The sequence below is a fragment of the Alosa sapidissima genome, chromosome 8 (genome assembly GCF_018492685.1).
Source record: "Alosa sapidissima isolate fAloSap1 chromosome 8, fAloSap1.pri, whole genome shotgun sequence".
In the NCBI taxonomy this organism is placed as follows: Eukaryota; Metazoa; Chordata; class Actinopteri; order Clupeiformes; family Clupeidae; genus Alosa; species Alosa sapidissima.
Window position 1 is genome coordinate 13,706,439 of NC_055964.1, and position 23,493 is coordinate 13,729,931.

Below are 23,493 nucleotides of genomic sequence, written 5' to 3' on the forward strand. Positions count from 1 at the left end.
GCGTGAAGAGCAAGAAGAAGCTGAAGCCGGAGCAGGACGGCGTCTCCAAGTCCCACCGCCTGCTGCGCCGCACCTGCTCGGGCGCGGTCAAGTCCGGCGACGCCGCCGACGGCTGCACGGGCGGCGGCAGCGGAGGCAGCCGCTCGCACCGGCTGCTGGGGTCCTCGCTGTCCAGCGACCCCCGTCTGGAGCACCCCCACCCCCAGCTCCCGCCGCACAACCACCCCCACCCGCACCCGACGCCCTCCCTCTCCCTCAAGCCCCACCGGCTGCTCCCGCGGCCCTGCTCTGCCTCGGCGTCCACCCTCAAGCCCGACGACTGCTCCTCGCCCCCACCGCTGCCTCCGCCGCGGCCCCACAAGCCGCTGCCGCGCTCCTGCTCTGGAGACCCGCACGCTGACCACAACCTCGGGGAGAGCCCTGGAGGCGGAGGAGGAGGCGGAAGTGGAGGAGGAGGAGGTGGTATGGGCAGTGCGCTGAAGCCCCATCGGCTGCTGAGCCGCTCGTGCTCCGGCAGCATGCGGGTGGCCGAGGAGCTGGACGGCCTGCGGCACCACCACCGGCTGCTCAGTCGCTCCTGCTCCAGCAGCACCCGCGTGGGCCGCGCCGACCCCTTCGGCAAGGACTCAGGCACAGCCGGAGATGGAGGAGGAGGAGGAGGAGGAGGTAGGAGGCTCTCACTCACCTCGGGCCTCATCGGAATCCTGGCGCCGTCACTGGCCTCCACCCCAGCTGTGGTGAGATTTATAACTGCACACACACACACACACACACACACACACATACACAACCATAGACACAGATACGGAAACATATACAGTACAACCTTATAGAGACACACAGAAACATAGAGGTAATCAAGCATGATAAAGAAACACCAACGTAAAGGCTCATAAACACTGGGCACTCAGGCAAAAGCACACAAGGTTATGCTGTTGGGATCATGTTGTTTGTCAACATATATTGAAAATGAAAATTATTGGTACTGGGTTTTATCTCCCCTGCTTTGCCAAAAATGTGTACAATTAAATCAAAATAAGTTTTCATAACCATCACAAATTGGGTTCTCAGAACCATCCCAGGTCTGGAGTAAATTAAAATGTTTTTCCTGCTCAGTAGGTACCAGAGGCATGTAATTTGTGAAAAATTCTTATCACTCACTTGATGCAGACTTGAGAATCTTATAAGCTTCAAAAAGTGTCAATTAAAATGATATGTATTGGAAAACACTTTTGGAGGTATTCCAATGGTCTTAAAAGCCTGAAAAAAATGAGTTCTTTGAATAGACAAGTGAATTGGAGTTCTCTGAATTTGAACATTTAAAAAAAAAAAAAAACCTTGAAATATGCTTTAAAATATTGGTAACTGTCATACTGTAACCGTTTGTTTTTCTCTCAAAGACCAGATTAAATCTTTCACCTTATCTCAACATTTGCCACATGTCAACATGACATTCATTTGACACATTGAGTCCACATGGCTGTGTGTAGTGCAAGCACAAAGACCATTCTCTGCATAGAACAGCACCAGCTAATTGATATGGAGGGACTGAAATGTGATGAGCGTAGCATTTTCTAGATCGTTTCCTCTTACCGATAACTTGAGGGGCCCAGCATTATCTATGGTGTACATTGCATGGAACTGCTCACTGTTATCAGTCATTGTAATGAACCACCTACTGTATGTGTTTTCTTCTCTCCTCCAGCCACCCAACAATGGAGCCAAGTGTATACCAGTGCGAGATAAAGGCTTCCTGGTTCAGGTAAACGCTCTCTGCATTCACCCAGCGCAGCGCTTTTCTCTCACACAATGGCCAGCTCATCATTACTAAACCGCTGAACAGTGGCTGCATCATATACATTACACTCCCCGGGCCTGGATCGAATGAACTTGCCCTTGCCAAGCTGTCAAGGCAATTAATTCCTGGGCTATTTATACCCCGGGGGGGCGGGGGGGGGGGGGGGGGGGGGCCTTATCTTAACACATTTCTTTCCTTGTCACTTTTCCGCCTTGCAGACGATGGAGTACGCCCAGCAGCGGATCCCGGTCCTCAATGAGTTCTGCGTAGTCTGCGACGAGCCGCACGTCTTCCAGAACGGACCCATGCTCCGAGTAAGTGTCCGAGTTTGCCCCAGCTCTGTTACCTCTCATCGCCCTCATCTCAGAACGCTGGAAGAACACATGAAATCAAATACAGCCCTTCATGAAACTGAGCTGAACACCAGGCTATAAAAGTGGTTTGAACAGACATTCCATTGGTAATGGATTGTCTTGCACTGTGTATGTTCTGTATTCTGCAACGCCCTGCATCTACATTAGAACTATCCAGAATTCCTCATGTTCACTTTTTGTTAGGCTTCTATGCCTGATTCTGGGCTACAAATGTGATGTACTGTCTGTGTCGTGCGGCTAAGTGTGAGGAGAACTGTACATTCACCTAACTTGACTTGGAGAGGAGCAGTCTAGTGTCATTGCTCTGTGCTCCGCGCCTCCTTGACATATTCTCTTTGGCCTCGTTCTTTTGGCTCGCCTGGCAGGGTTAAGTGATGGCTCTAATTGACTTTGTCACTTCTCCCCGAGATTGGCGCGGCTTTAATTAAATCTTTCATTAGAGCCCTCTGTTCCCCTTTGTCTGCCGCCAGACCCGAGGCGACCCCAATTAGTTTCCGATGAATGTGGGCACGCCCGCGCCCGCGTCCCTACCTCACCCAACCTAAGGTTCCCTGATGACATGGGGAGGTCGAGGTGCGGCGCGCGCCTCCACCTTAGCCCCTCCATCTTCCCTCCATCTCCGCGGGGGCAAAGGCCAGCTGATGTACCGTAACTCCCGCACTCATCTCATTATCCGGTGCTTTATGAACAGCTCCCCTTCACAGTATATCAAACCAATACATACCACTGCACACACACGCTAAAGGGCTAACGCTAAAGTCGTATGAACCTCAGGGAGGATTATTATTTTTTCGTCTTCAGTAACGTTATGGAGTGAACGGGTGATTTATAAATGAATGCAGATTAAAATGGGCAGATAAAGAATGATCAGGTTATGAAATGAATGTCAAATTCCCTCAGTCTCCCGTTGCGGCGGGCCACTGATTAGCTTTGTCATTTTGAAAAGGCCAACCTATCGACCAAAGGGGTAAATTAAATCGGCGGTTAGTGGCTAAGAGTTGACTAATTTATACTGTTCGTTTCGCACAGCCACAGAAGATGGACACCAAAACGACCAGATTGCCAGTGCACCCCCTCATCATCACACTTAACTGTTCAGATATGAATCATCAGGATGCATTTGTGTGCCATCTGTACACTTAATACTTTGTGGTGTGTGTGTGTGTGTGTGTGTGTGTGTGTGTGTGTGTGTGTGTGTGTGTGTGTGTGTGTCTAAAGCCCACAGTGTGTGAGAGAGAACTCTGCGTGTTTGCTTTCCAAACATTGGGGGTTATGAACGAAGCAGCTGATGAGATCGCCACAGGAGCCCAGGTACCTTCAACACACTCTCTCACACACAGTAAACACACTATCAGAAACGTTTTCTGAAGCATCTTGCTGTTTGCATTAATGACGGCAGTTAACAAGGGTGTGCGGGCTGTGTTGGGGTAGTTTGGTGGAGCTCCCACTACACCCGTCTCAGCACAGACACCATGCTGGACGCCAGGTTGCCATACACACACACACACACACACGCACACACAGACAAGCTATATACACACACACACATATATTCATATTTGCTTGTTGCATACACTCAGAGTCCTTCACACTCACACTTCAGAGCATCTTGCTGTGTTAAATGACTTCATTATAGGCTAGAGACAAGGGAGATTACGCACCAAAGGGAGCAAAGAATGCTTTTACAACAACTGAAATATCTGGCAGCAGATACAAAGTTTCTGTCATAATCATTTTAATCATTATATTGGCAGTGCTTGATTGCAGAGTCTTAAAGGTCTGTGATTTCTCCTCAATACAGCCTGCAGAGCAGCAGGGAGGAGATGATGGAACACTGACATAATGAGTCTGAGATTTCCATCACTGTATTTTTAGACCCCAAATGTTGCATCTCAACATGGTGCCACAGTTTGTACCACTATATCACCATTTTCCACCGATTGCTGAAAAGTCACATGGTTGAGGTAAATGAATCCCCTTGAAGCTGAAATGGTGTGTGTGTGTGTGTGTGTGTGTGTGTGTGTGTGTGTTGTGTTTGCAGGTTGTGGATTTGCTGGTGTCCATGTGTCGCTCCGCACTGGAGTCCCCAAGGAAAGTTGTGATCTTTGAGCCATATCCATCAGTGGTAGACCCCAACGACTCCCAGGCCCTGGCCTTCAACCCACGGGTATGTTCTGCCCTGTCCTGTTCCGTACGCCTGACACCCCACAAGCCCCATGGCTGCTTCTCATTACTGCTCACCTAACAGAGGCTCAGTCCCACTGGCTCCATGCTTCGTGCTGCAGTTGCTCAGTAGTGTAGGAGGAGTTTTTTTTGTCTGAGAATGTCGCAAGAGATCTGCACAGAATTGCAACCTGCTCTGAGAGCGCATCTGTTCTGACACAGTCATTCGGCGCTGTGGTGCTCACACTCATCTGTACCCTGAGTTTTTTTTTTTATCAGAGCCAACATGTCATCTTGTATTTCTTTACTTGTTTTGTTTGGCAGAAAGGGAAACATTCACATGCCCCTAGCCTCAAATTTGTAGCTGCCACTATGGGAAATGTCTGACAAGTGACATAAAACTGGAAAAATAAAATGGAACAATACACAACACACAGGAAGCAGAGAAAGAGAAAGGGAGAGAGAGAGAGAGAGAGAAAGGGAGAGAGAGCCATTTAAATGGAGCCCTTAAACTGAGGCCCTTCATTAGAAGTAATGACACATGGAGAGTGAGTGGCAGCTAAAGAGGACTGTTGCTATGCAGAATAAGGGTGCTGACTGTGGGTGTAAGTGTATAACTCACTGAGCCTTCATGTGGGTTTGGAGTTCCCATGTGCCCATGCCTTCATCTGTCCTTCTCTCCACCATACTTTGCAATCCAAAAAGGCCCATAAGATATGAAAAAGACATAGACGTGATCTCCAGTAGGCTACTGATGCTAGATGGTGCTTGTTATGATTTATGACATTTTGTGATTAGCTAAGCTTCTTTTTTCACAGCAGGGACCCAAAATAGCAGGCCCTCAATCCCAGTACTCTACAAAAAAGGGAGTTGTGGCTCAACTGTGTGAATCATATTAACCCACGCTATTACATCTTCCAGTTATTGTCTTTGCATCGTAACGCGTTGCTGTGTTTGGTATGTTCCAGAAAAAAGACTACGATCGAGTGATGCGAGCCCTGGACAGTCTTACATCGATCAGAGAGATGACTCAGGTGTGTGTAAGTGCATGATTTTTTTTTTATTTCTGATTCTTTAATTTTGTTAATGTGCGCTCATGGAGGCGTTATATATGTGGCATCCAGCAGTTGTACATATATGTGTGTTATTGAGTATGGGTTATAGTGAAGGTGTCCTATATATATGTATGTGAATGTGTGTGAGTAGGAATGTGTTCTGATTAACAGGGTTATAGTACCTAGCCAGGGTTTGTAGGACTGTAAATGTTGAGAAATATTTGTACTGGTATAAGCAATTTCTGTCACATCAACAAAAGTAAATAAATATGACTCCACTCCACTCTCACTCTTAACATAAACACAGAGGACCCAGGGAGTACTAGACTGTTGTGATCTTCATGCTCTATACCAGTGGTTCTCAAATGGGGGTACGCGTACCCCTGGGGGTACGTGAAGGCACTCCAGGGGGTACGTGAGATTTTAACCCTTAAAACCCGATTGACGCAAAGTGTGTCAAAACAACACACCCTTTCTTCTCTGTTACATTGCTCCGCAACTGTTCATCGCAGCGAGATGAAACCTTTATTGCCTGACAGAGCAGAAGTGGGGCTTTCCAACGAGACAACGCACTTGTCTGTACGTTAAAGTATGAAAATAAAAAAAAATCATGAAATTAAATTGCACCATATTTACAGTCTTTACTTCTCTGCGTTCACCTACGCACCCATTACTCTCGTTTGAGTTACTCGCGAACCCGTGAACGCATAGATATGGCAAGCATATCAGATGAAAGAGGAGACACAGGGCTATCCATTGATAGCAAGTATGTTGATCCTTCTGGCTTTTGAAATCAGACGAAGTGACTACAAAATAATAACGTCATGTAGGCCTACAAAAACCAATGCTGCACACCCATTACTCTCGTTTGAATTACTCGCGGACCTGTGATCGGATAGATATGCCACGCATGTCAGATGAAAGAGGAGAAACGGAGCTATCATTTGATACCACGTACATCCTTCTGGGTTATAAAACAGATGAAGTGACAGCAAAATAATTGCATATAGCTCGACTTACCTCACATTTTTGTCTGTTTTTGTAGCAAAGCATGTTTATAATCTAACACTATTGTGTGTTTCTCTATGGCAAAGAATGTTCATAATCCGGTTTTGAGATCCTACCAAATTCCTGCATCATGGCATCCAATTCAAGGCTCATATTGCATCCCAATTTGTTCGGCAAAGAAACACCTTTTTTGCCTTTACTTTGTTCATGGCAATGCAGTAAAAAAGTTGTAGAGAATAATGAGTGCAGACACCATAGGCACACACAGGCTATAACACGTAAACTCGGGTCAAGTCTGATCAGATCAGTTCGTGTCACAGATATGGAGCGCAGAAAGGTCATTAAATCTATTTATTATACATTTATACATTTATTTCTGTAAGGCACACACCAAATATGTCTGTAAATTGCTCAGCCCCAGGGAATTCCTTCACCATGGCAATGATAAGCCAGAGTGGATCATTAAAACGTTCAACTTGCTGACTGGTCTATCAGACCACAATATGACTCTCATTGCCATAAAACGGTTCACACCACTAGTTCAAGAACAGGTAACATTCAGTTTCCCTAAAAACAGATACGAAGGCTTTAAAAGCACAGTTCAGTGCATTAACTGGGAGGAAGTCCTGACAGGGGAAAATGTGGAAGAGGACAGTGAACAGTTTTCAAATACATTGCAAAAAATCACTGAAAAATTCACATGTAAACAAAGACATAGAAAGAAAAAATATATAGTTCCATGGATAAATCCAAGCATTGTTAATCTCATGAAAGCACGAGACCTGGCTTTAAAAACTGCTCTCAAAACAAATTAAAAAATGACAGACTTAACTTCACTACACTACGAAACAAAGTCATTAAAGAACTCAGAATAGCTAAGGCAAACTTCTTTTTAACCATAATTAATAAAGCAAAAGGAAATGCTAAAATTATTTGGAGCCAATTGACAAAATGACAAAGGATTTTTAAAAAAAAGGACAAAATGACAAGGATTTAAAAACTCTTGAACTTATTGTTGACGGCAAGACTACAAATAATCCAGTTGAGGTAGCCCATGTACTTAATAACTATTTTGTTGACTCAGTAGCTACGATTGGAAGGTCTTTTGGCACTCCAGACAGGTTTAATATCTTGAAATCCATACCAACAGGACATATATTCAATACAAAACTTATTACTGAGGCAGATGTCATGAGAGTGGTAGGATCTCTCAAATCCTCAAGAGCAAGGGATGTAATTGGCATGAACACAGTAATGCTTAGAGAGCTCTCTACATCATTGGTCCATCCCATCAAAAAAATCTTACACCACTCATTTACTGAAGGAATCTTTCCAAAGGTCTGGAAACTGGCAGCTATCTCTCCATTTTTTTAAAGGTGGAGACAGGTTCTCCGCCTGTAACTATAGGCCGATCAGCATACTTCCTGTGGTATCCAAGGTTGCTGAATGTCCCACCCCTCTGCACCCAATGCAATTTGGCTTCCGGGCTAATTACTCAACTGAAACAGCTAATTGCTTTTTTTTAGAAAAAGTTAAATCTTTAGTAGACCAAGGAGGGGTAATAGGAGCTATTTTTTTAGACTTAAAGAAGGCATTTGATACCATCAATCATGGGGTGCTTTTATCCAAATTATCAACTTTTAACTTTTCTTCCTGCGCCATTAATTGGATTGAATCATACTTATCAAATAGGTCACAGTTTGTCCGAGTGAAAAACCATCAATCACAATCGCTTGGCATACCCACAGGTGTCCCACAAGGCTCCATATTGGGTCCACTCTTATTTTCACTGTATGTAAATGATTTGCCAAATGTCTGCCCCGATGCCAACACTCAAATGTATGCAGATGATACAGTGATCTTTGTGCACAGCAGCAGTGCAGTTCAGGCCACAAATCAGTTAACAAGCTTGATGCAACATATCACTGCATGGTTAAACCAAAATTGTTTACAATTGAATATATCCAAAACCGTGTGCATGTTTTTTAGCAAGTCAAAAAAACATTTTACAGAACCTGATGTATTAGTGGCAGGGGAGAGACTGCAAGTAGTGTCTGAGTTTAAGTATCTTGGAATACGTATTGACAATCAGTTATCATTTAAACCTCACATAAAAAAGGTTTGTCAACGAGTCAAGTTCAATCTGGCAAACTTCCGCAACTGTATGTCAACTGAAGCTGCAATAATGTACATGCACTCAATGATCTTCTCCCACATTACATATTGTTTAACAACCTGGTCTCAGTCAGGTACCACTTCCTATACCTCTGTCCAGTCACTGTACAAACAGACTCTTAAAGTCCTTGATAAAAAGCCCAGATATCATCACCACTGTCCAATTTTTAAAAAATATAAGATATTAAGTTGGGAAAATCTGGTGAAATACACTAACTCATGTTTAGTGTATAAGATGATCAATGGACTGGCTCCTCCCGTTCTAAATCAGTTTGTAAAAACAAATCCACCCACTTACAGATCTACACGTAGCGCAGTTAGAGGAGACTGTGTAATTCAACTGAGAAAAAGTAGTTTTGGCCAATCTGCTTTTTCTATTAGAGCTGCACATGACTGGAACACAATACCATCCTATATGAGAGACATGAAAACGTATGACATATTCAAATCCAACCTAAAGAAGTGGCTAATCAGCAACCAAAAAAACACAATAACACACCGCTATTGACTCTGCTTGCCAGTTTTACCAGGCGACTGCACACTTACCATCCCTGCCCCATGCTCTCTCTTCTTTTCTTTTCTTCTTTTCTTTTCCCTCCCTCATTTTATCACTTATTTTCACTTGTTTGTCTTTTTTTATAGTACATCTTATGTGTAAAGTGTTGTTTTATCTTTTAGGTCTGCAATGATGTGTGTAGAGTTTCTTGTAGGCCAATCTGGCCTGTTAACATCGGCCCATGGACAACAGATGCAAAATAGCCATTTTGGCTAATTCTGGCGCATTTACATTTTTATGTTCATTAATGTGCACTGTCAATGTCTAAATAAACCTTAAATAAAATAAATAAATAAATAAAATAAATGCATGTAGAGCTATGAGCTTGCTGTGGTGAGATACATGTCAAAATATAAGAATTTTTATAATACGCTTTTTATATTTTAATGCTATTTCAATGCTAGTACTAATACATGAAATGATGGCAGATCTGGATAGCCTAGACTCTGCTGAAAAAAAACAATATATAATATGTGTGTGTGGTACTTACAATGACCAGAATAAATCCTTATGTATAAAGGTAGTGAAAATGCCCTAAAAACAGCTTAGGGTTAAAATATACTAGATTTAAAAAGTAGAATCCATGCAAAAATACTTTAAAAACAATTATTTAATAAATATTTCAGGAAAATATAAGTTCACAAAATTAATTTTATATTTCAGTAGGCTATTCAATTTCATTATCCTAAAAACCCAGAGTCCCCCCCATACCAGGATGGTTCGACCCAACTTGTCATATGCCGCCCGCCATCACCTGTCAATCACTGTCAAAACTCAAATGATGGAGTCGTGGTTGAAGTTTATGGATGGAGATGGAGTCGTGGTTCCATAGTTTAATAAATTAGACACTGATGGCACAGTGCTCTGTTTTAAGGCTTTTTTTTCTCAACTAAAAATGCTTTGCGCTGAATAGGGGGTACTTGGCTGAAAAAATATTTCACAGGTGGTACATCACTGAAAAAAGGTTGAGAACCACTGCTCTATACTAGAGCTAGTTGACTGATGCTGTAGTTGACTGACGCTTTAGTTGACTGACACTTTAGTACACTGACGCTCCAGTAGACTGATACTCTAGTACACTGATGCCCTAGTAAACTAGACACTCTAGTGGACTAGACTGTTGGGATGGTAATGTTGTGATGGTGTCGCTCTCTTTGTCATGTTGTAACCCTCAATATGTGGCCATTGACTGAAATATGCCCTTTGTTTATGATTTTTAGTGAAGAACAGATTAAAAACTTTGGAAATAAAGTGGCTGGTTCTTGTTTTGCAGGCTCCTTACCTGGAGATCAAGAAGCAAATGGACAAGCACGACCCGCTGGCACACCCACTGCTGCAGTGGTAAGATAGGAAGCCAGTCTAGGGCTTTAAGAGGAAAAAGGAGTCAGTTCAAACACACACACACACACACACACAGAAACAGACATTAGCGTGCACGCACACATAGGCACACACACACACACACTCACACACACACACAGAAACAGACATGAGCGTGCACGCACACACAGGCACACACACACACACACACACACACACTGTGATATGCATAAAAAAGACATGCAGGCTCCACTCTCAAGGTGATGAATTTTTTTATGCAGTCGGATTGCGTTAGAAGTGCACTTTAGCTCAGGAAATGACTACCTGAATTTCACTCAGCACCCTCAAACTCATAGCTCCCTTAGCAGCCTGCTTTTCCATGGCATAGCTGAATATAAAGTGCTATACTGTGTATCGTCTGTGTTTGTTTTATTGGAATAGTGAGCTATGTTCTCTTGTTTCCAGGGTGATATCCAGTAACAGGTCACATATAGTTAAGCTCCCGGTAACCAGAGTAAGTCAGCTTCTCTTCTTCTTGAAAACCTGATGTTCATTTTGTAAAAACATTCTTCCATTTGTTGATGGTCATCTTAGAGTTTTGACTAATGCATACACGGAAACACGAAAAGTGTTGGCAGGGACACGTCTCTAATAAACATAATTTTTTGTCAGCACCTACAATATTCTCAGCATCAGCAACCTAGGTTTTTAAATATCCCATCACAAATTGTGCTTTGGTTGAGATGCCACTGTAATATACCCCATTCCAACGGATTTCGCTGATTGATGCTCAAAACTGTCCATTACATTGGACTCACTTTTCATGTCATTGAGATCCCACATTTCATTTCAAAATTTTATTTTGGTTAGATTTCATCTGTACAATTCAATTAGATATATAATGCATATCTTAATATCTTATGGAAGATGCCACCTCATTCTCTCTTCGTGTGTGTGTGTGTGTGTGTGTGTGTGTGTGTGTGTGTGTGTGTGTGTGTGTGTGTGTGTGGCTGCAGCAACTGAAGTTCATGCATACCCCCCACCAGTTCCTCCTCCTCAGCAGCCCACCTGCCAAAGAATCCAACTTCAGAGCTGCGAAAACACACTTTGGAAGCACCTTCGCTTTCCAGTAAGTCACTCTGTCACTGAGATCAGTGACCAGTAAAAAATGATAATCAAAGTACAAATTATGCTCTCCATGTTGGTATTATACTTGTAATTGATCGTTGTTTGTGATACAGATTTTTCCATGGTCAATGCTGGTCTTTAGATATCCGTGCAGCCGATATGATACCTGATATGATGGCGATTTCTGTTGGTCCATTTTTTGTTTTTCCAGTTAGTATTTTTTCAAAGTAATTTATTCTACGATTGTATTATTCCATGCACATTACAATCTAATATGTTGAGGGTTGATTAAGGGACTTTGGGCAAATGTTAGTAGGTAGCATGATGGTAGTTAATGGTTGTAATAATATATGGCTCAAAACATTTTAAGGACTTTCCCAAATTTCTCTGCATACTTTTTGTTTATGTTTGTTGACAGTAATGAGGTACTGTTGCCAAAATGGCCTTAATATAAATAATAATAAAAAATAGTAGCCTGCACTGGGCAACATCCACTGGGGTCTGCCTTTTAGAGTGACAACAAAAATTGACCTGATTAATTGGCCGACTGATCAATCGGTCAACCTCTAATTGTTGACGGTGGTTAGCATGTCTTACTGTGGAAATGTGTAAGACATGTCATTGAAAAGCTTTGTTGTAATTTTGCTCTCTGTCCCTCACAGTGGATCTCACATAGAGAACTGGCACTCCATTGTGAGGAATGGCCTGGTTGTAGCATCCAACACAAAACTCCAAGTAAGTAATCATAGGAAAGTGTCACTAGTAACTATACTAGTGCTAACAGTGGATAGAGTAGATAGTAGATATGGACTTGAATTACGTGTACTTTTTGACCATAACCTCGATTTTTGGAGCCATTTTTTTTAAAAACTAGCCTAGAAATCTAGACGCACCCTAGCGGCAGCAAATTACATTTGCTTCCAGGGCTAGTCTAGCAACTCTCCGTTGGATTGTGAGCTCGAAAAATTAAACTTCTATCAGACAAATCAAATCATGTATAGAGTCGTTAGGCGGGCTTAACATAATGATTGATGGCAGAGTTGCAACGGTTTGGCTTGAATTCCCTGCTACTTCAAAACAAAGAAGATGGATGTTGCTGTTGGCCAACAGTGTGACACGAGTTAAGCTTGTTTTAAGTTGGCAAAAGTTTGAACTAGCCAACTAGCTCCGCTGGTGGGAAAATGCATGGGACTCAGCGTTGTCCTATTGCGTGCAGAGGGAATTTGAAAGACAACCGATTATCCCGCCCATCGGACTGAGCACTGCGAACGGTGAGTGCCCAGACCCTACATTTTAATGTGGGTCTGGCTCGTCAGGCTAGGAAAAAACAGGATGAGGATACGCATCTTAAATCAATCACTGAAAACTGCTTTTTCATAAGAATCCTCGGTTGGCCTCAATTCCCTTCTGCATGTCATCATCTCTGTGTAAAACAGAGTGGGCCACACAGCTCCTTGCTGTTTCACTCATAGGTTAGTGTGGTACTGCATCTGAACAAACTGCTGGTTGAGTCAGATGCTTGCTCTGGTAAGTGTGGGCTAAATTCTATACAAGCTGATGTCTGGTTTGCCCACCTGGCAACAGAAAACCCCATTGAGGGCTATATTTAGGTCATCACATACTGAAACTACAGCATATAGTTCACATTGGCCTCTGGGACTTGACTGTTAGTTCTCCAGCTGTGTAGACTTGTTTTAAACCACGATGGGTTAGCCTAGAGTTACCCATAACCCTACATCACCTGCAAAGCAGATGGCCCAGAAATACCCCTAAAAGCCCATGTGGTTGTTCATTCTTAGCCTCTAGCACCAGACCCCACCAGGACCACTGGGGAAAACACAAGTACAAGATACAGAGGAGCCAGCACACAGCGATTAGGATGTGGAAACATCACTGATGTCTGGATCCATGTTGGCCTCTATGGTCTTTTAGCAATGGCTTGACCATTGGAAAACTAAAAGGGCCACCTCAGAAGTGTTGCACTGTTCCCCATGTGGGGTGCCAGGGTTTAAGTTAAAAGAAAGGATTATGTCCTCATATTCAAGATGAGTCACACTCTGCACTGTTGACAGCACACCAATCTGTGCCTTTTAAGGCTTGTTTGGCTTGTTTATCATAAAAAATAATTAAAAATATCTCTTTCAGCACAACATAATCACAGTGTAATCACAGCATTAATATGCAGCCCCAGGGCATTCATTAAAGATTCACAGTATGAAATTTTGCTTATTTGTTTACAAAACTAGTGTGAGTCAACACTCTGATAGCCTGCCTGTGTTATTTTTCTTGTCTCTGCAGCTCCATGGCGCCATCTATGGGAGTGGAATTTACCTTAGCCCTTTGTCAAGCATATCTTTTGGTTACTCAGGTAAGCTTGCAAGTATTCTCTGAAGAATGTTTCTTCCAGATGCTTGGACCAAGACTGTAAAATCGCATGAAGTGTGAGACGTACTGTTTTGTTCTCACAGGGATGAATAAAAAACAACAGAAAGTTACATCAAAGGATGAAACTTCCACAAACAGCAAGACAAACATCCACTTACAGGTGAACAACCATCTCACTTTATCCAGCCTACAGTCACCTAGGACGCTAAAAAGAAATACAGTCAAAAAAAGAAATAGAAACAGCTGGGTGAAAATAACTTAATGTTAGTTCAACTCAGCAGTTGGGCATGACGTCACCTTTGTTTATGTTTATATTTATATTCAAATTTCTTAGCAGACGCTGTTGTCCCATACACCATACATTATATTTTGACCAAGGATCAAACAAAACACACCAGAGATGTAGCTCACCCCTCCCTTCAGTATTCCCAGAGAAACCACACACAGTGTTTTGTTTTTTTGTTGTTTGGGGGGCCAGCTGCCCCCACTTTCTTTCCAGTTTTTGGAGCCTGTGCTGCCTACAGTGGGCAATCATGGCATAACCGAAGGGTTGCTGGTTCGATTCCTGCCCAGTAGGAACGGCTGAAGTGCCCTTGAGCAAGGCACCTAACCCCTCACTGCTCCCCCGAGCGCTGCTGTAGCAAGGCAGCTCACTGCTCCGGGTTAATGTGTGCTTCACCACACTGTGTGTTCACTAATTCACAGTTGGGATAAATGCAGAGACCAAATTCCTTGTATACGCAAGTATACTTGGCCTAGAAACCTGATTTACATTTACATTTTACAGAGACCAGTTTTTTTTTACAGTGTACTCACAGGATGGGTAGCTAGCAGATTGTGAGAAGTAGTTTGCTGAATGTGACAAAAAATGTTATTGGCTTGAAACTGTGTACAATCCCTGGCTGCGCCTTTAACAAACACTGTAGCAAGGTGTGATGTGAATGTTCTGTATACTTCCACAGTCACAGAAGAAGGGTCAGCAGCCACAGTTCCTGCAAAGCAGAAACCTAAAGTGCATAGCCTTATGTGAAGGTAAGCATCCCATAGTGCTTAATAGTCTGACACTGTTTTGTTGCTTGTTGCAGTTAAGTGATATTGTCTTCTGGTCCTCTGACTCTTAGTCATCACTTCCCAAGATCTGCACAAACATGGCGATATCTGGGTGGTTCCAAACACAGACCATGTCTGTACAAGATTTTTCTTTGTGTGAGTAAGCAGCCCTGTGAATTGTCAATGTGTGCACTTTCTCTTGCGGTACTCCGGCAACAGCAAACGCACGTCACAAGTTGTTATGGTCTTTATCTCTGTTTACTGATGATTGATGACTGTTTAGGCAGTTTACTTTCAACTAGTGGTTGTGATATTATAACAGTTTGAATTGTGGCAGTAATTTGCAGTAAATTGCATGGTTTCATAATCAAAAGATTATAAACATGAGTTTTATCTCGTCTCAAATGTTTGTATCTTAATTTTGATACACCATAATAACTTAAAATCAGTGAGTGTCTCTCTCTCTCTCTCTCTCTCACAGTTATGAGGATGGGCAAGTTGGAGACACAAGCATTAACACCCAGGACACAAGTATACACAGAGAGATCCTGCGTGTCATTGGCAATCAGACAGCCACTGGGTGAATGAGAACTGACCCGACGCAATACTGCTGCCTTGGCCCGTCGTCCGCCATCTCAAAGCTGGCCATTTGAGTAAGGGGGAGCCAACACAATTGTGTATTCTTTTGGTAAAAGCAACATTGAAAACAACAAAATCAACAAATTAAAAAATAATTTAAGACATATTTGCTATGTTGAGGACGAGCTAAAGTATTTATACCCCAAGATTACCAGAAATCTTTCTGAGATTGATGCTGAGTCCACTTTACTACCGTTTATAAATAATATTTTTTTCTTTTTGGTGACATACAGTAGTACCTCTCAGTTTAACTGACAGGTGACTCTCTTTTTCTAATAAAAATAATGATGACATACCTTAGAAATGATTTTGAGTATTTTGAATTTGACGTAATTTGGCCTTTTGGGAAGAAGTGGTGTGTGTGACACTGCAAGGTACACATTTGTTTATGAAGAGCTGCGCATTGCAAAAGTACAATACTTTGTGTATAAGGAGGGTGTTGATATGCACTTTATTTGTATTATTTTAGATCTTGAAATGCCTTCATTTAGACTTAATTGTGATTATTTACAACTCTAAAGTATTTGGGTTTCTTGTATGAAAATTGTGGGGAAGCACAAGTGGACATTGCCTCAGGCTAAATGCTCTGCATGCCAAGGTGTTGGACTGAGGCAAATTCTGAGGTATCTGCTGTGTTCTTGGTTCATAGAAATGGCAGGTTCACAGTACTAGCGGGTAAAACCTGAGATGCAGTGTAATGGATTTCAGTAGTCTACAAATATTAGTCAAATGAACAGACAAAACTAAAGAAGTGAATGAAGCAGCATTGGTTGACTGAACATTCTTGAGGTTTGACAAAAAGATTCAGAGGTTAAGATTAAGTAAAGACAAAAAAAAAACATTGAATACAATTCCAGTTTTGATTGTAGAGACTGTTCATTTGAATAGATGTTTCTAATTCCATATTCTGTACATGATTTTAATATGGAGAAAGCAGTGCATTTGTTTATACGTCACCGTGCTCTTTACAATCTCCAGAATACACGCTAAATGACTTTGGCACACTCAGTACATCTGCACAATATTGACCATTCACTTAAAAGGTAGTTTTCCCATCAAGCAAAACTAATGACCTAACAGTGGATAAGTTAAGCCATAGCCTTCAAAAAATCTTAATGCAGAATACAATCTCTTGATACAAGATAAAAGTCATTTTAAGCATAGAGTCAGATTTTTCTTTCACCTCAGCTTGTAAGACAGTCTTTAGTTCAGTATGTGGCGACAGTGTGTTCAGATGGCAGAAATATGTAAAACTGTGCTTGAACTTGAAAGACAATGGCGGAAGGGTCACTAAGTATTTCTTGTTGTTTCTTTTTTATAACAATACACTTATACTTGATACAGCGATAAAACATAAGATGTTCGCCCCCAACTACTTTCAAGATTTAAGAGCAAACACATTTTATACAGACCTGATATCTAATGTAAATACTAAGGACTTTGAACTTTTTGTGGTTTCAGTTGCTTTAATAAATCAGCTTATATTGCAATTGTATTGTATTTAAATGGGCTATATAGTTAAGAGAAAAAAAATCTGCAAGTTGGCTAGAGTGATGGGGTTTTCAATTGCTTTCTTAGGCTTCAAAGATTTCATCACCTTGTTTTTAATAAAAGGGGCAGGAATATTTATTGACATGGTATTAAGATTCAATGGTCTGTCGTTAAAGACAATTGCAATTGTGTGTTGTGACAGAAGAACCAAATAAAAGGTAGAAAAAAGTTCAAATGCGGTTGTTCCACCATGCATACAGTTGTAGGACTTGCATCACTATGCGGTTGTTCCACCATGCATACAGTTGTAGGACTTGCATCACTATTTTAGTTGAATTGTGACAGAGTGTTCTGTTTATATGGTTTTCATATATTTTCTGCACAATTTAAAGGAAATGTATTATGCTACTTTGCATTCGGTGCCTTACAGATGTGGGTCAATGGCAAATGTATGACAGTACTGTACATAATGTAAATACTGCCACACAACATGGAGGCCAAATATTTTCTGTATTAAGTTTTTACTTTTACTTTATTTTGCAAACAAGTCCAGCTTTTTGGCTTTTTACAAGTTATGGAAATAGTAGCTTATGTACTTGTTTATGGTCATTAAATTCAAATTTCCTTATAAACATCACTTCCTAGCAGTGCTTCATTGCATATTACACAAGCAAATGATTTCATTCAGAAAAGTGTTAATTTTTATTTGTACAGCCTTTTTAAAGTAAAAACAGTGTTGAACACACAGACCTCCAGCAGTCAAGAGTAGTCTATTTACTGAAATTAACTCTTACTGCAAAAGGAGACTCAATGACAGCGGGGAAAATAAGTATTAAACACGTCAACATTTTTTTCAGTAAGTATACTTCCAGTGTGGCTATTCACATGAAATTTTCTCCAGACATTAGTATTAACTTAGATAATCCACACGTGTTAAAAAATCCAAACATTAATGTCCATAAGTAGAGTTATGAGTAAAAAAGTGGAATGGCACAGGGAAAAAGTATTGAACACGCTAAGAAAAAGCAGTGCACAAAGGCAAGGAATGGCCAGGAACGAGCTGGAATCTATACACAGTTAAAGAGTAATTATCCCTCATATCTGTGCAAATTAATATAATATGTATCAGTACATATTATGAGCTATAAAAAGGTTTTTCATTACCAAGGTGTCACACAATAAACATTTCATAATGGGTAAAAGCAAAGAGCTCTTCCAAGACCTTTGCACCATTATTGTTGCAAAACATATCAGTGGAACTGGTTACAGATGCATTTCAAAACTTAAGAATCATCCAGTAAGCAGTATTGGAGCCATTATCTGCAAGTGGAAGGAACATCACTGCATCATCAATCGGCCATGCACAAGATCTCCTCACAAGATTTCTGACCAGGAAGTCAGAAGAATAGTCAGAAGTGTAGCCTAAGACTTGGAGGCAGCAGGTTCAATTGTTACAGAGAAAAGAGGTAATGCACTCCACCGCCATGGCCTCTATGCATGCTCACCCCGCATGACTCTATTACTGAAGAAAAACATGTCGAAACATGTCGTTGAAAGTCTGCTACACAACATTTGGACAAGCCTATTAAATACTGAGAGAATGTATTCTGGTCAGGCGAAAGAAATGTTAACTTTTTGGATGTCATACTACACACCATATTTGGAGGAGAAATGACACTGTGCATCACCCTAAAAATACCATATTAACAGTGAGGTTTGGAGGTGGAGGCATCAAGGTGGGGGGCTGTTTTTCATCTCATAGTACTGGCAGACCTCACACAGTTTCACAGAGCGATTTTTCCTAGGAGAATCTTGCCATCCACCAGGACGATGAGTATGAGACGTGGCTAGACCTTCCAGCAGGACAATGATCCAAAGCATTCAGCAAAGGAAACTCTCAATTGGTTTCAGAGAAAGGAAATCAAGGCCCTGACTTTAATCCAATTGAACAATTTTGGAAGTTACCTAAAGATCAGGATTTACAAGTGGGACCCCTGGAATCTTCAATATCAAGACTATCTGTTTAAAAGAATGGGCCAACGTTTGACACCAATTGACGTGTATATGAAATCTATTTTTAGAAATGCCTTTACCTAGACTGTCTTTCATATAACCTGCTGCAGTTTAAAAGTAGATGGCTCAAACCATTTTACAATGCATATGCAGACACATTTGGGCCCATCATGCATTGATCTAGTAGTTCTTATCACTGTTTGGACATGTGAATTATTCAAATGAACATATTTGTCAATCTTTACTACAGAAACCACTAAAATCAATTAACATATTTGTCTTTGAACACTTACGATTACATTCTATTATGATTAAAGCAACTCATTTGTGCATTAGTGTAGTGTATCTCATACTTCTTACTGAAAGTACAGTCAGTTACATATCCAATATTTCAAATACTGTTGGAAATATAGAAAAGTATATTCTTATTTCATATAACTATGCAAAACAGTATAGTGCAGCAAAACATACAATGCATTATCTCTATGGTATATTCAACTGAAACTGAAAGTAGAGCTGCCATGTCTTTCCTTGTTTAACAGATGCAGGATCAGATGCTCCATTTGATGGATCATAAAACATGTTATTTTATGTTTAACAAATTCCTTTCACCTTCAACTCCTCTTGCACCCGAGAGAGGTATTCCGGATCTGGGTAACCATAGCTGCAGAACCAGAATCAGAACACAGTACATAATTCAGCATATCTTCAAAGGATTTGTTACAATTACCCATTCTCACAGAAACACTAGGCTACAACACAGTCTTAAGACTTTGAGAGTGAAATGAACACACTGCTTAGGTTTAGCATGTTTGTGAACACACAGGTGCAAGTACAACCTCCCTGATGGAGGACCTACTACAGGTCTGAGGCGCTTGGCCGAGGTCTCTACCATGATAAATTTGCTTTCTTAACGTTAAATTTGCTATCATAATTCTGAATATCTATGAAAGACAAGCGTTGGATTTCCAAGTCACATACCTGCTCGGGCCACCACTACGTGAGGTCTTATGATGGATGTCGTTCCATGTGACAACGTTGTTCCTGCCTGAGGTTGACGACCGGCCAATGGTGAATATGAGCCTCTGGTCAAAGGCTCGCTGCAGCAGCCCCAGAACCTTTCTGCCCTCTGAGGAGTCTGGAAGATAGGCTGTACGTGATGCCCCCTCATAGGGCTGCCCAGGGCTGGGGTGCTCTTCCTGAACCACACCAGCAAACATGGTTAATTCTAGCTTCAGAAAGTAAAAGTCCTACCACATATGTACTCCGACCACTAAACTAGCTGATTCTAATTGGCACAATTCCTCAGCCAGGTAGATGAGCCTATTAGTGAAATCACCTGTGTTGCGTGCAGAGGTAAAACCAATACATAGTAGGACTTTTGCTTTCTGTAGCCGGACTTTTACACCTCTGGTTAATTCTAATGCTGCTCAAAGGAAACTACTGCATAAAATTGACTGGAATCAACTTGTGGCAGGCAGTTTCATTCAACTGAACTTAAACAGCAATTCATAACTGCCATATGGGGATCAGTGGCACTGATCTGATCTCTTCCCGTTTAATTGGTAGTGCATGTTAAATCACAGGGCAATTCCATGGAAAATTAAGTTTTTTGTAACATCCATAACGCCAATAAAATGTGATTGTATGGTATGATGTGAATGATTACATGAAATTTGAGCATTTGCTATTTTTGGCTGAATGTACATGAGAAAAAATGCACAAAAAATGAATGTTATCATACAAATGCCAAGGCATTTTACTGGCGTTATGGATGTGACAAAAAGTCAATTTTTCGTGGAATTGCCCCACAGTACCCTGGAAATCCAAAGTTCTCGCGAGAGCACAATGGAATTGACTCTGCGAGACACTCAGGCAATTAGCAATGATGCACGTTACTTTTACCCCAACATTCCGGGAAACCAGCTAAACTGATGAAGACAGACAGTATGGATAACTGTAAACTAGTAGGCCTACAGAACAATACTTTGTGCCTTTTACTAAAATCAAGCCAAGACTGCCTCTGGGCCTCTCGTAGGTTGTTATGATTGAGTAAATAAATATAGCTATATTAACCAATCAAGAGATTTCAATCAATCCGCCATCCCTGACAGCCAGGTAGTTTGAGTGGGCACAGCACATTGAATGGAGGGCACTTGCTAGTGGTTTTGCATGGCAGAACTTGGTAAAACTTAACTAAAGAAACTCAGTGTTAAGTGCTGGATACTCACCCCTTGTATTCCGCCTGGAATGTAGTACTCAATTACAAAGGTGCCATATCTTTCATATCCCGGCAAGTGTGACTTGTCTTCTTTAGTGACCCTCATGGTGCCTTTTTCAGGCTGGGTCCCTTTCAGCTCCCCATACAAAACACCACAGATTGGACACACGGGCTTAAAGTGAAATGCCCTCTTCAAGCAGTTCTTGCAAAATGAATGTTTACACTTGGACAACGTTTCCTTTTCTGTCAAGGTGTCCATACAAATCGTACAGGTTTCCTCCTCAACTTCTTTTGAATCCTGGGTTGCTGGAGAAACAAAGTCCTTTACATTGACCTGCTGTGTAGTATGCCCAACACTTCTCGATGGACTTTTATCATTTTTCAAAAGTTGCTCCAGTCTCTCGATGCTCTTGTAGCCCCCCGTCACTATAATGTACGATTTATTGGTATTGGGGGCAATCAGCAGATCTGGAAACTCAGCTTCAAGCAACTTCACCTGCGATGGCTTATAATCAAACCTCTTCATCTGAAACTCTGTGGCGATCTTCTGATAGAAAGTAATGAACTTCTGTCTTGCAAACTGGGCAAGTACTGTCTGCTTTGAATTGAATGACATTATTTTCCCTCCTTTTACTGGAGTCATCTGAACATCCTCCCCGATTATTCTCTTTAGTTCCTGAGAGTGTATTTTATTTATGTATGCCATGACTGTATTGTCCACCTCCACAGGTCCTGCTGGTGAACAATCATTCTTGTAAAGTTGGTCCGTAGAGTGATAATTTGCTTTTTGTTTGTCATACTTGGCACCTGTAGTTTTCTGTCGGGCCATCAACTCATAAGTCTTTTTCTCAGCTTCATCAAATGAACCAAACGTTTTTCCATCAACAATTAGTTTATGAAACACCTGGAAAGTGATAATACACTGAATCAAGCTCGTTACATCCTGCTAATGAAAAAACACACAATGACATAAAGCCAAAAGCAGGTCTAGCCTATTGTTACCTAGGCCTATAGGATACAATATCAGGTTACTGTCCATTATTCAATATGTCACTTGCTAATTCACTTAGGCTTGGGTAAGCATTTGTGTAGCACAGGTTAGCCTATACAACATTCAAAGTGTATCAAAAAAGCGTATCAATACAGTGTAGTAGCGTATACGTTAGTTAGTGATGCTAAGTGATGATGTAGACTTAGCCCTTATGCCTTGGTCCACCTGACCGTTGAAACCCGTCATGGAGACACAATAGGATTAGATAGGTCCCAATATCGAATATGAGGACTCAGTATACCTACCTCAGACGCATTTGCCATTGTGTTCAGTGTAGCCTCCCGTAGCCTAGACTACAGTACTCATAACGATGTAGGATGATGATTATGGAGACTAGTGTTGCCCCCACCCCCGACTTTCATCATAGCCTAGGCTACAAAGCCTCATAGCGTATACTACTTTTGGATAAATAGCCTACACAAATGTAAACCATTCGTTAACTGTGAAAACATTAAACATGCCTAGCCTATATGCTCAGCAGAGTAGCAAACAGTTCAACAGTCATGTGAACAGTCTGTTAATCGACTTTCACTTTTCTTTCGACGACCAGGAAGTAGCCTAGCCTACTCATAACAAACGTCACGGTCACAAGTTGTGCGGGAGGAGCTCTACGACGACGCACTGGCCCGCGAGACTGGTGTGGAGTTTGTTAATAGTTTTTTTGAAAAACACATCTTTGACATTGACATGGACAGTCTATGTAAGTTAACTAGTCGTCGACTGCAAAAGCCGCCTGATAGCCTTATCAATACCTAGGATCAAATCATAGGCCACGTTACAGACGTTTTTCAACCTATTTTCGGACACCATGGCTACAAAATGGTTATCTGACCTTCAAGCATCCTTTGAGATGCATGAAATGCAAAATACACCACCCTGCAACACTGACATAATGCTGCTGACGTTTTAAAAAATAAAAACCTTACTAAATAGCCTCATTTGGAGTAGGCCTATCCCTATTCCATACAGGGCACAGATTAACAGGCTAATGTGAACACTGTTCCCACAACATCAGCCGGTTATTTAGACAAACTAGCCTAAACAGCACAATCTGCATAGTGCAGGT

At 41.5% G+C, this 23,493-nt stretch overlaps 2 protein-coding genes across 4 annotated transcripts in view; one reads left to right on the forward strand and one right to left on the reverse strand.

Annotated features, from left to right (window-relative positions):
* The window catches only part of parp8 (poly (ADP-ribose) polymerase family, member 8), a 44,431-nt gene extending 26,652 nt beyond the window's left edge, over window positions 1-17,779 (forward strand). For 2 of the 3 annotated variants that reach the window (XM_042100497.1, XM_042100498.1), the window contains 15 exons: window positions 1-737; window positions 1,706-1,762; window positions 2,017-2,112; window positions 3,391-3,483; window positions 4,214-4,339; window positions 5,304-5,375; window positions 10,403-10,470; window positions 10,915-10,963; window positions 11,466-11,578; window positions 12,240-12,312; window positions 13,876-13,945; window positions 14,046-14,122; window positions 14,925-14,994; window positions 15,084-15,168; window positions 15,494-17,779. The exon at window positions 1-737 is cut by the window's left edge and continues 26 nt beyond it. In XM_042100497.1, coding sequence (XP_041956431.1) covers window positions 1-737; window positions 1,706-1,762; window positions 2,017-2,112; window positions 3,391-3,483; window positions 4,214-4,339; window positions 5,304-5,375; window positions 10,403-10,470; window positions 10,915-10,963; window positions 11,466-11,578; window positions 12,240-12,312; window positions 13,876-13,945; window positions 14,046-14,122; window positions 14,925-14,994; window positions 15,084-15,168; window positions 15,494-15,596 — 1,889 coding nt within the window. In that variant the 3' untranslated portion in view covers window positions 15,597-17,779. The remainder of the gene's footprint in view (window positions 738-1,705; window positions 1,763-2,016; window positions 2,113-3,390; window positions 3,484-4,213; window positions 4,340-5,303; window positions 5,376-10,402; window positions 10,471-10,914; window positions 10,964-11,465; window positions 11,579-12,239; window positions 12,313-13,875; window positions 13,946-14,045; window positions 14,123-14,924; window positions 14,995-15,083; window positions 15,169-15,493) is intronic. The other variant, XM_042100499.1, reaches the window with a different exon arrangement.
* Window positions 17,780-19,203: 1,424 nt separating this feature from the next.
* si:dkey-3h3.3 (uncharacterized protein LOC100144568 homolog) lies at window positions 19,204-22,979 on the reverse strand. Its single transcript, XM_042100500.1, has 4 exons — window positions 22,673-22,979; window positions 21,387-22,280; window positions 20,137-20,354; window positions 19,204-19,819 (listed from the first exon to the last, which is right to left on the reverse strand). Exons 1-4 carry the CDS (start codon window positions 22,688-22,690, stop codon window positions 19,750-19,752), a joined length of 1,200 nt encoding a protein of 399 aa, XP_041956434.1. The 5' UTR covers window positions 22,691-22,979; the 3' UTR covers window positions 19,204-19,749.
* Between the last annotated feature and the right edge of the window lie 514 nt (window positions 22,980-23,493).

Coding starts and splice junctions, on each gene's coding strand:
- si:dkey-3h3.3 (XM_042100500.1), bottom strand. Junction 20,355..21,386: donor TTCCAGGCGGAATACAAGGG/GTGAGTATCCAG, acceptor GGTGTGGTTCAG/GAAGAGCACCCCAGCCCTGG. Junction 19,820..20,136: donor CGTAGTGGTGGCCCGAGCAG/GTATGTGACTTG, acceptor CTGGTTCTGCAG/CTATGGTTACCCAGATCCGG.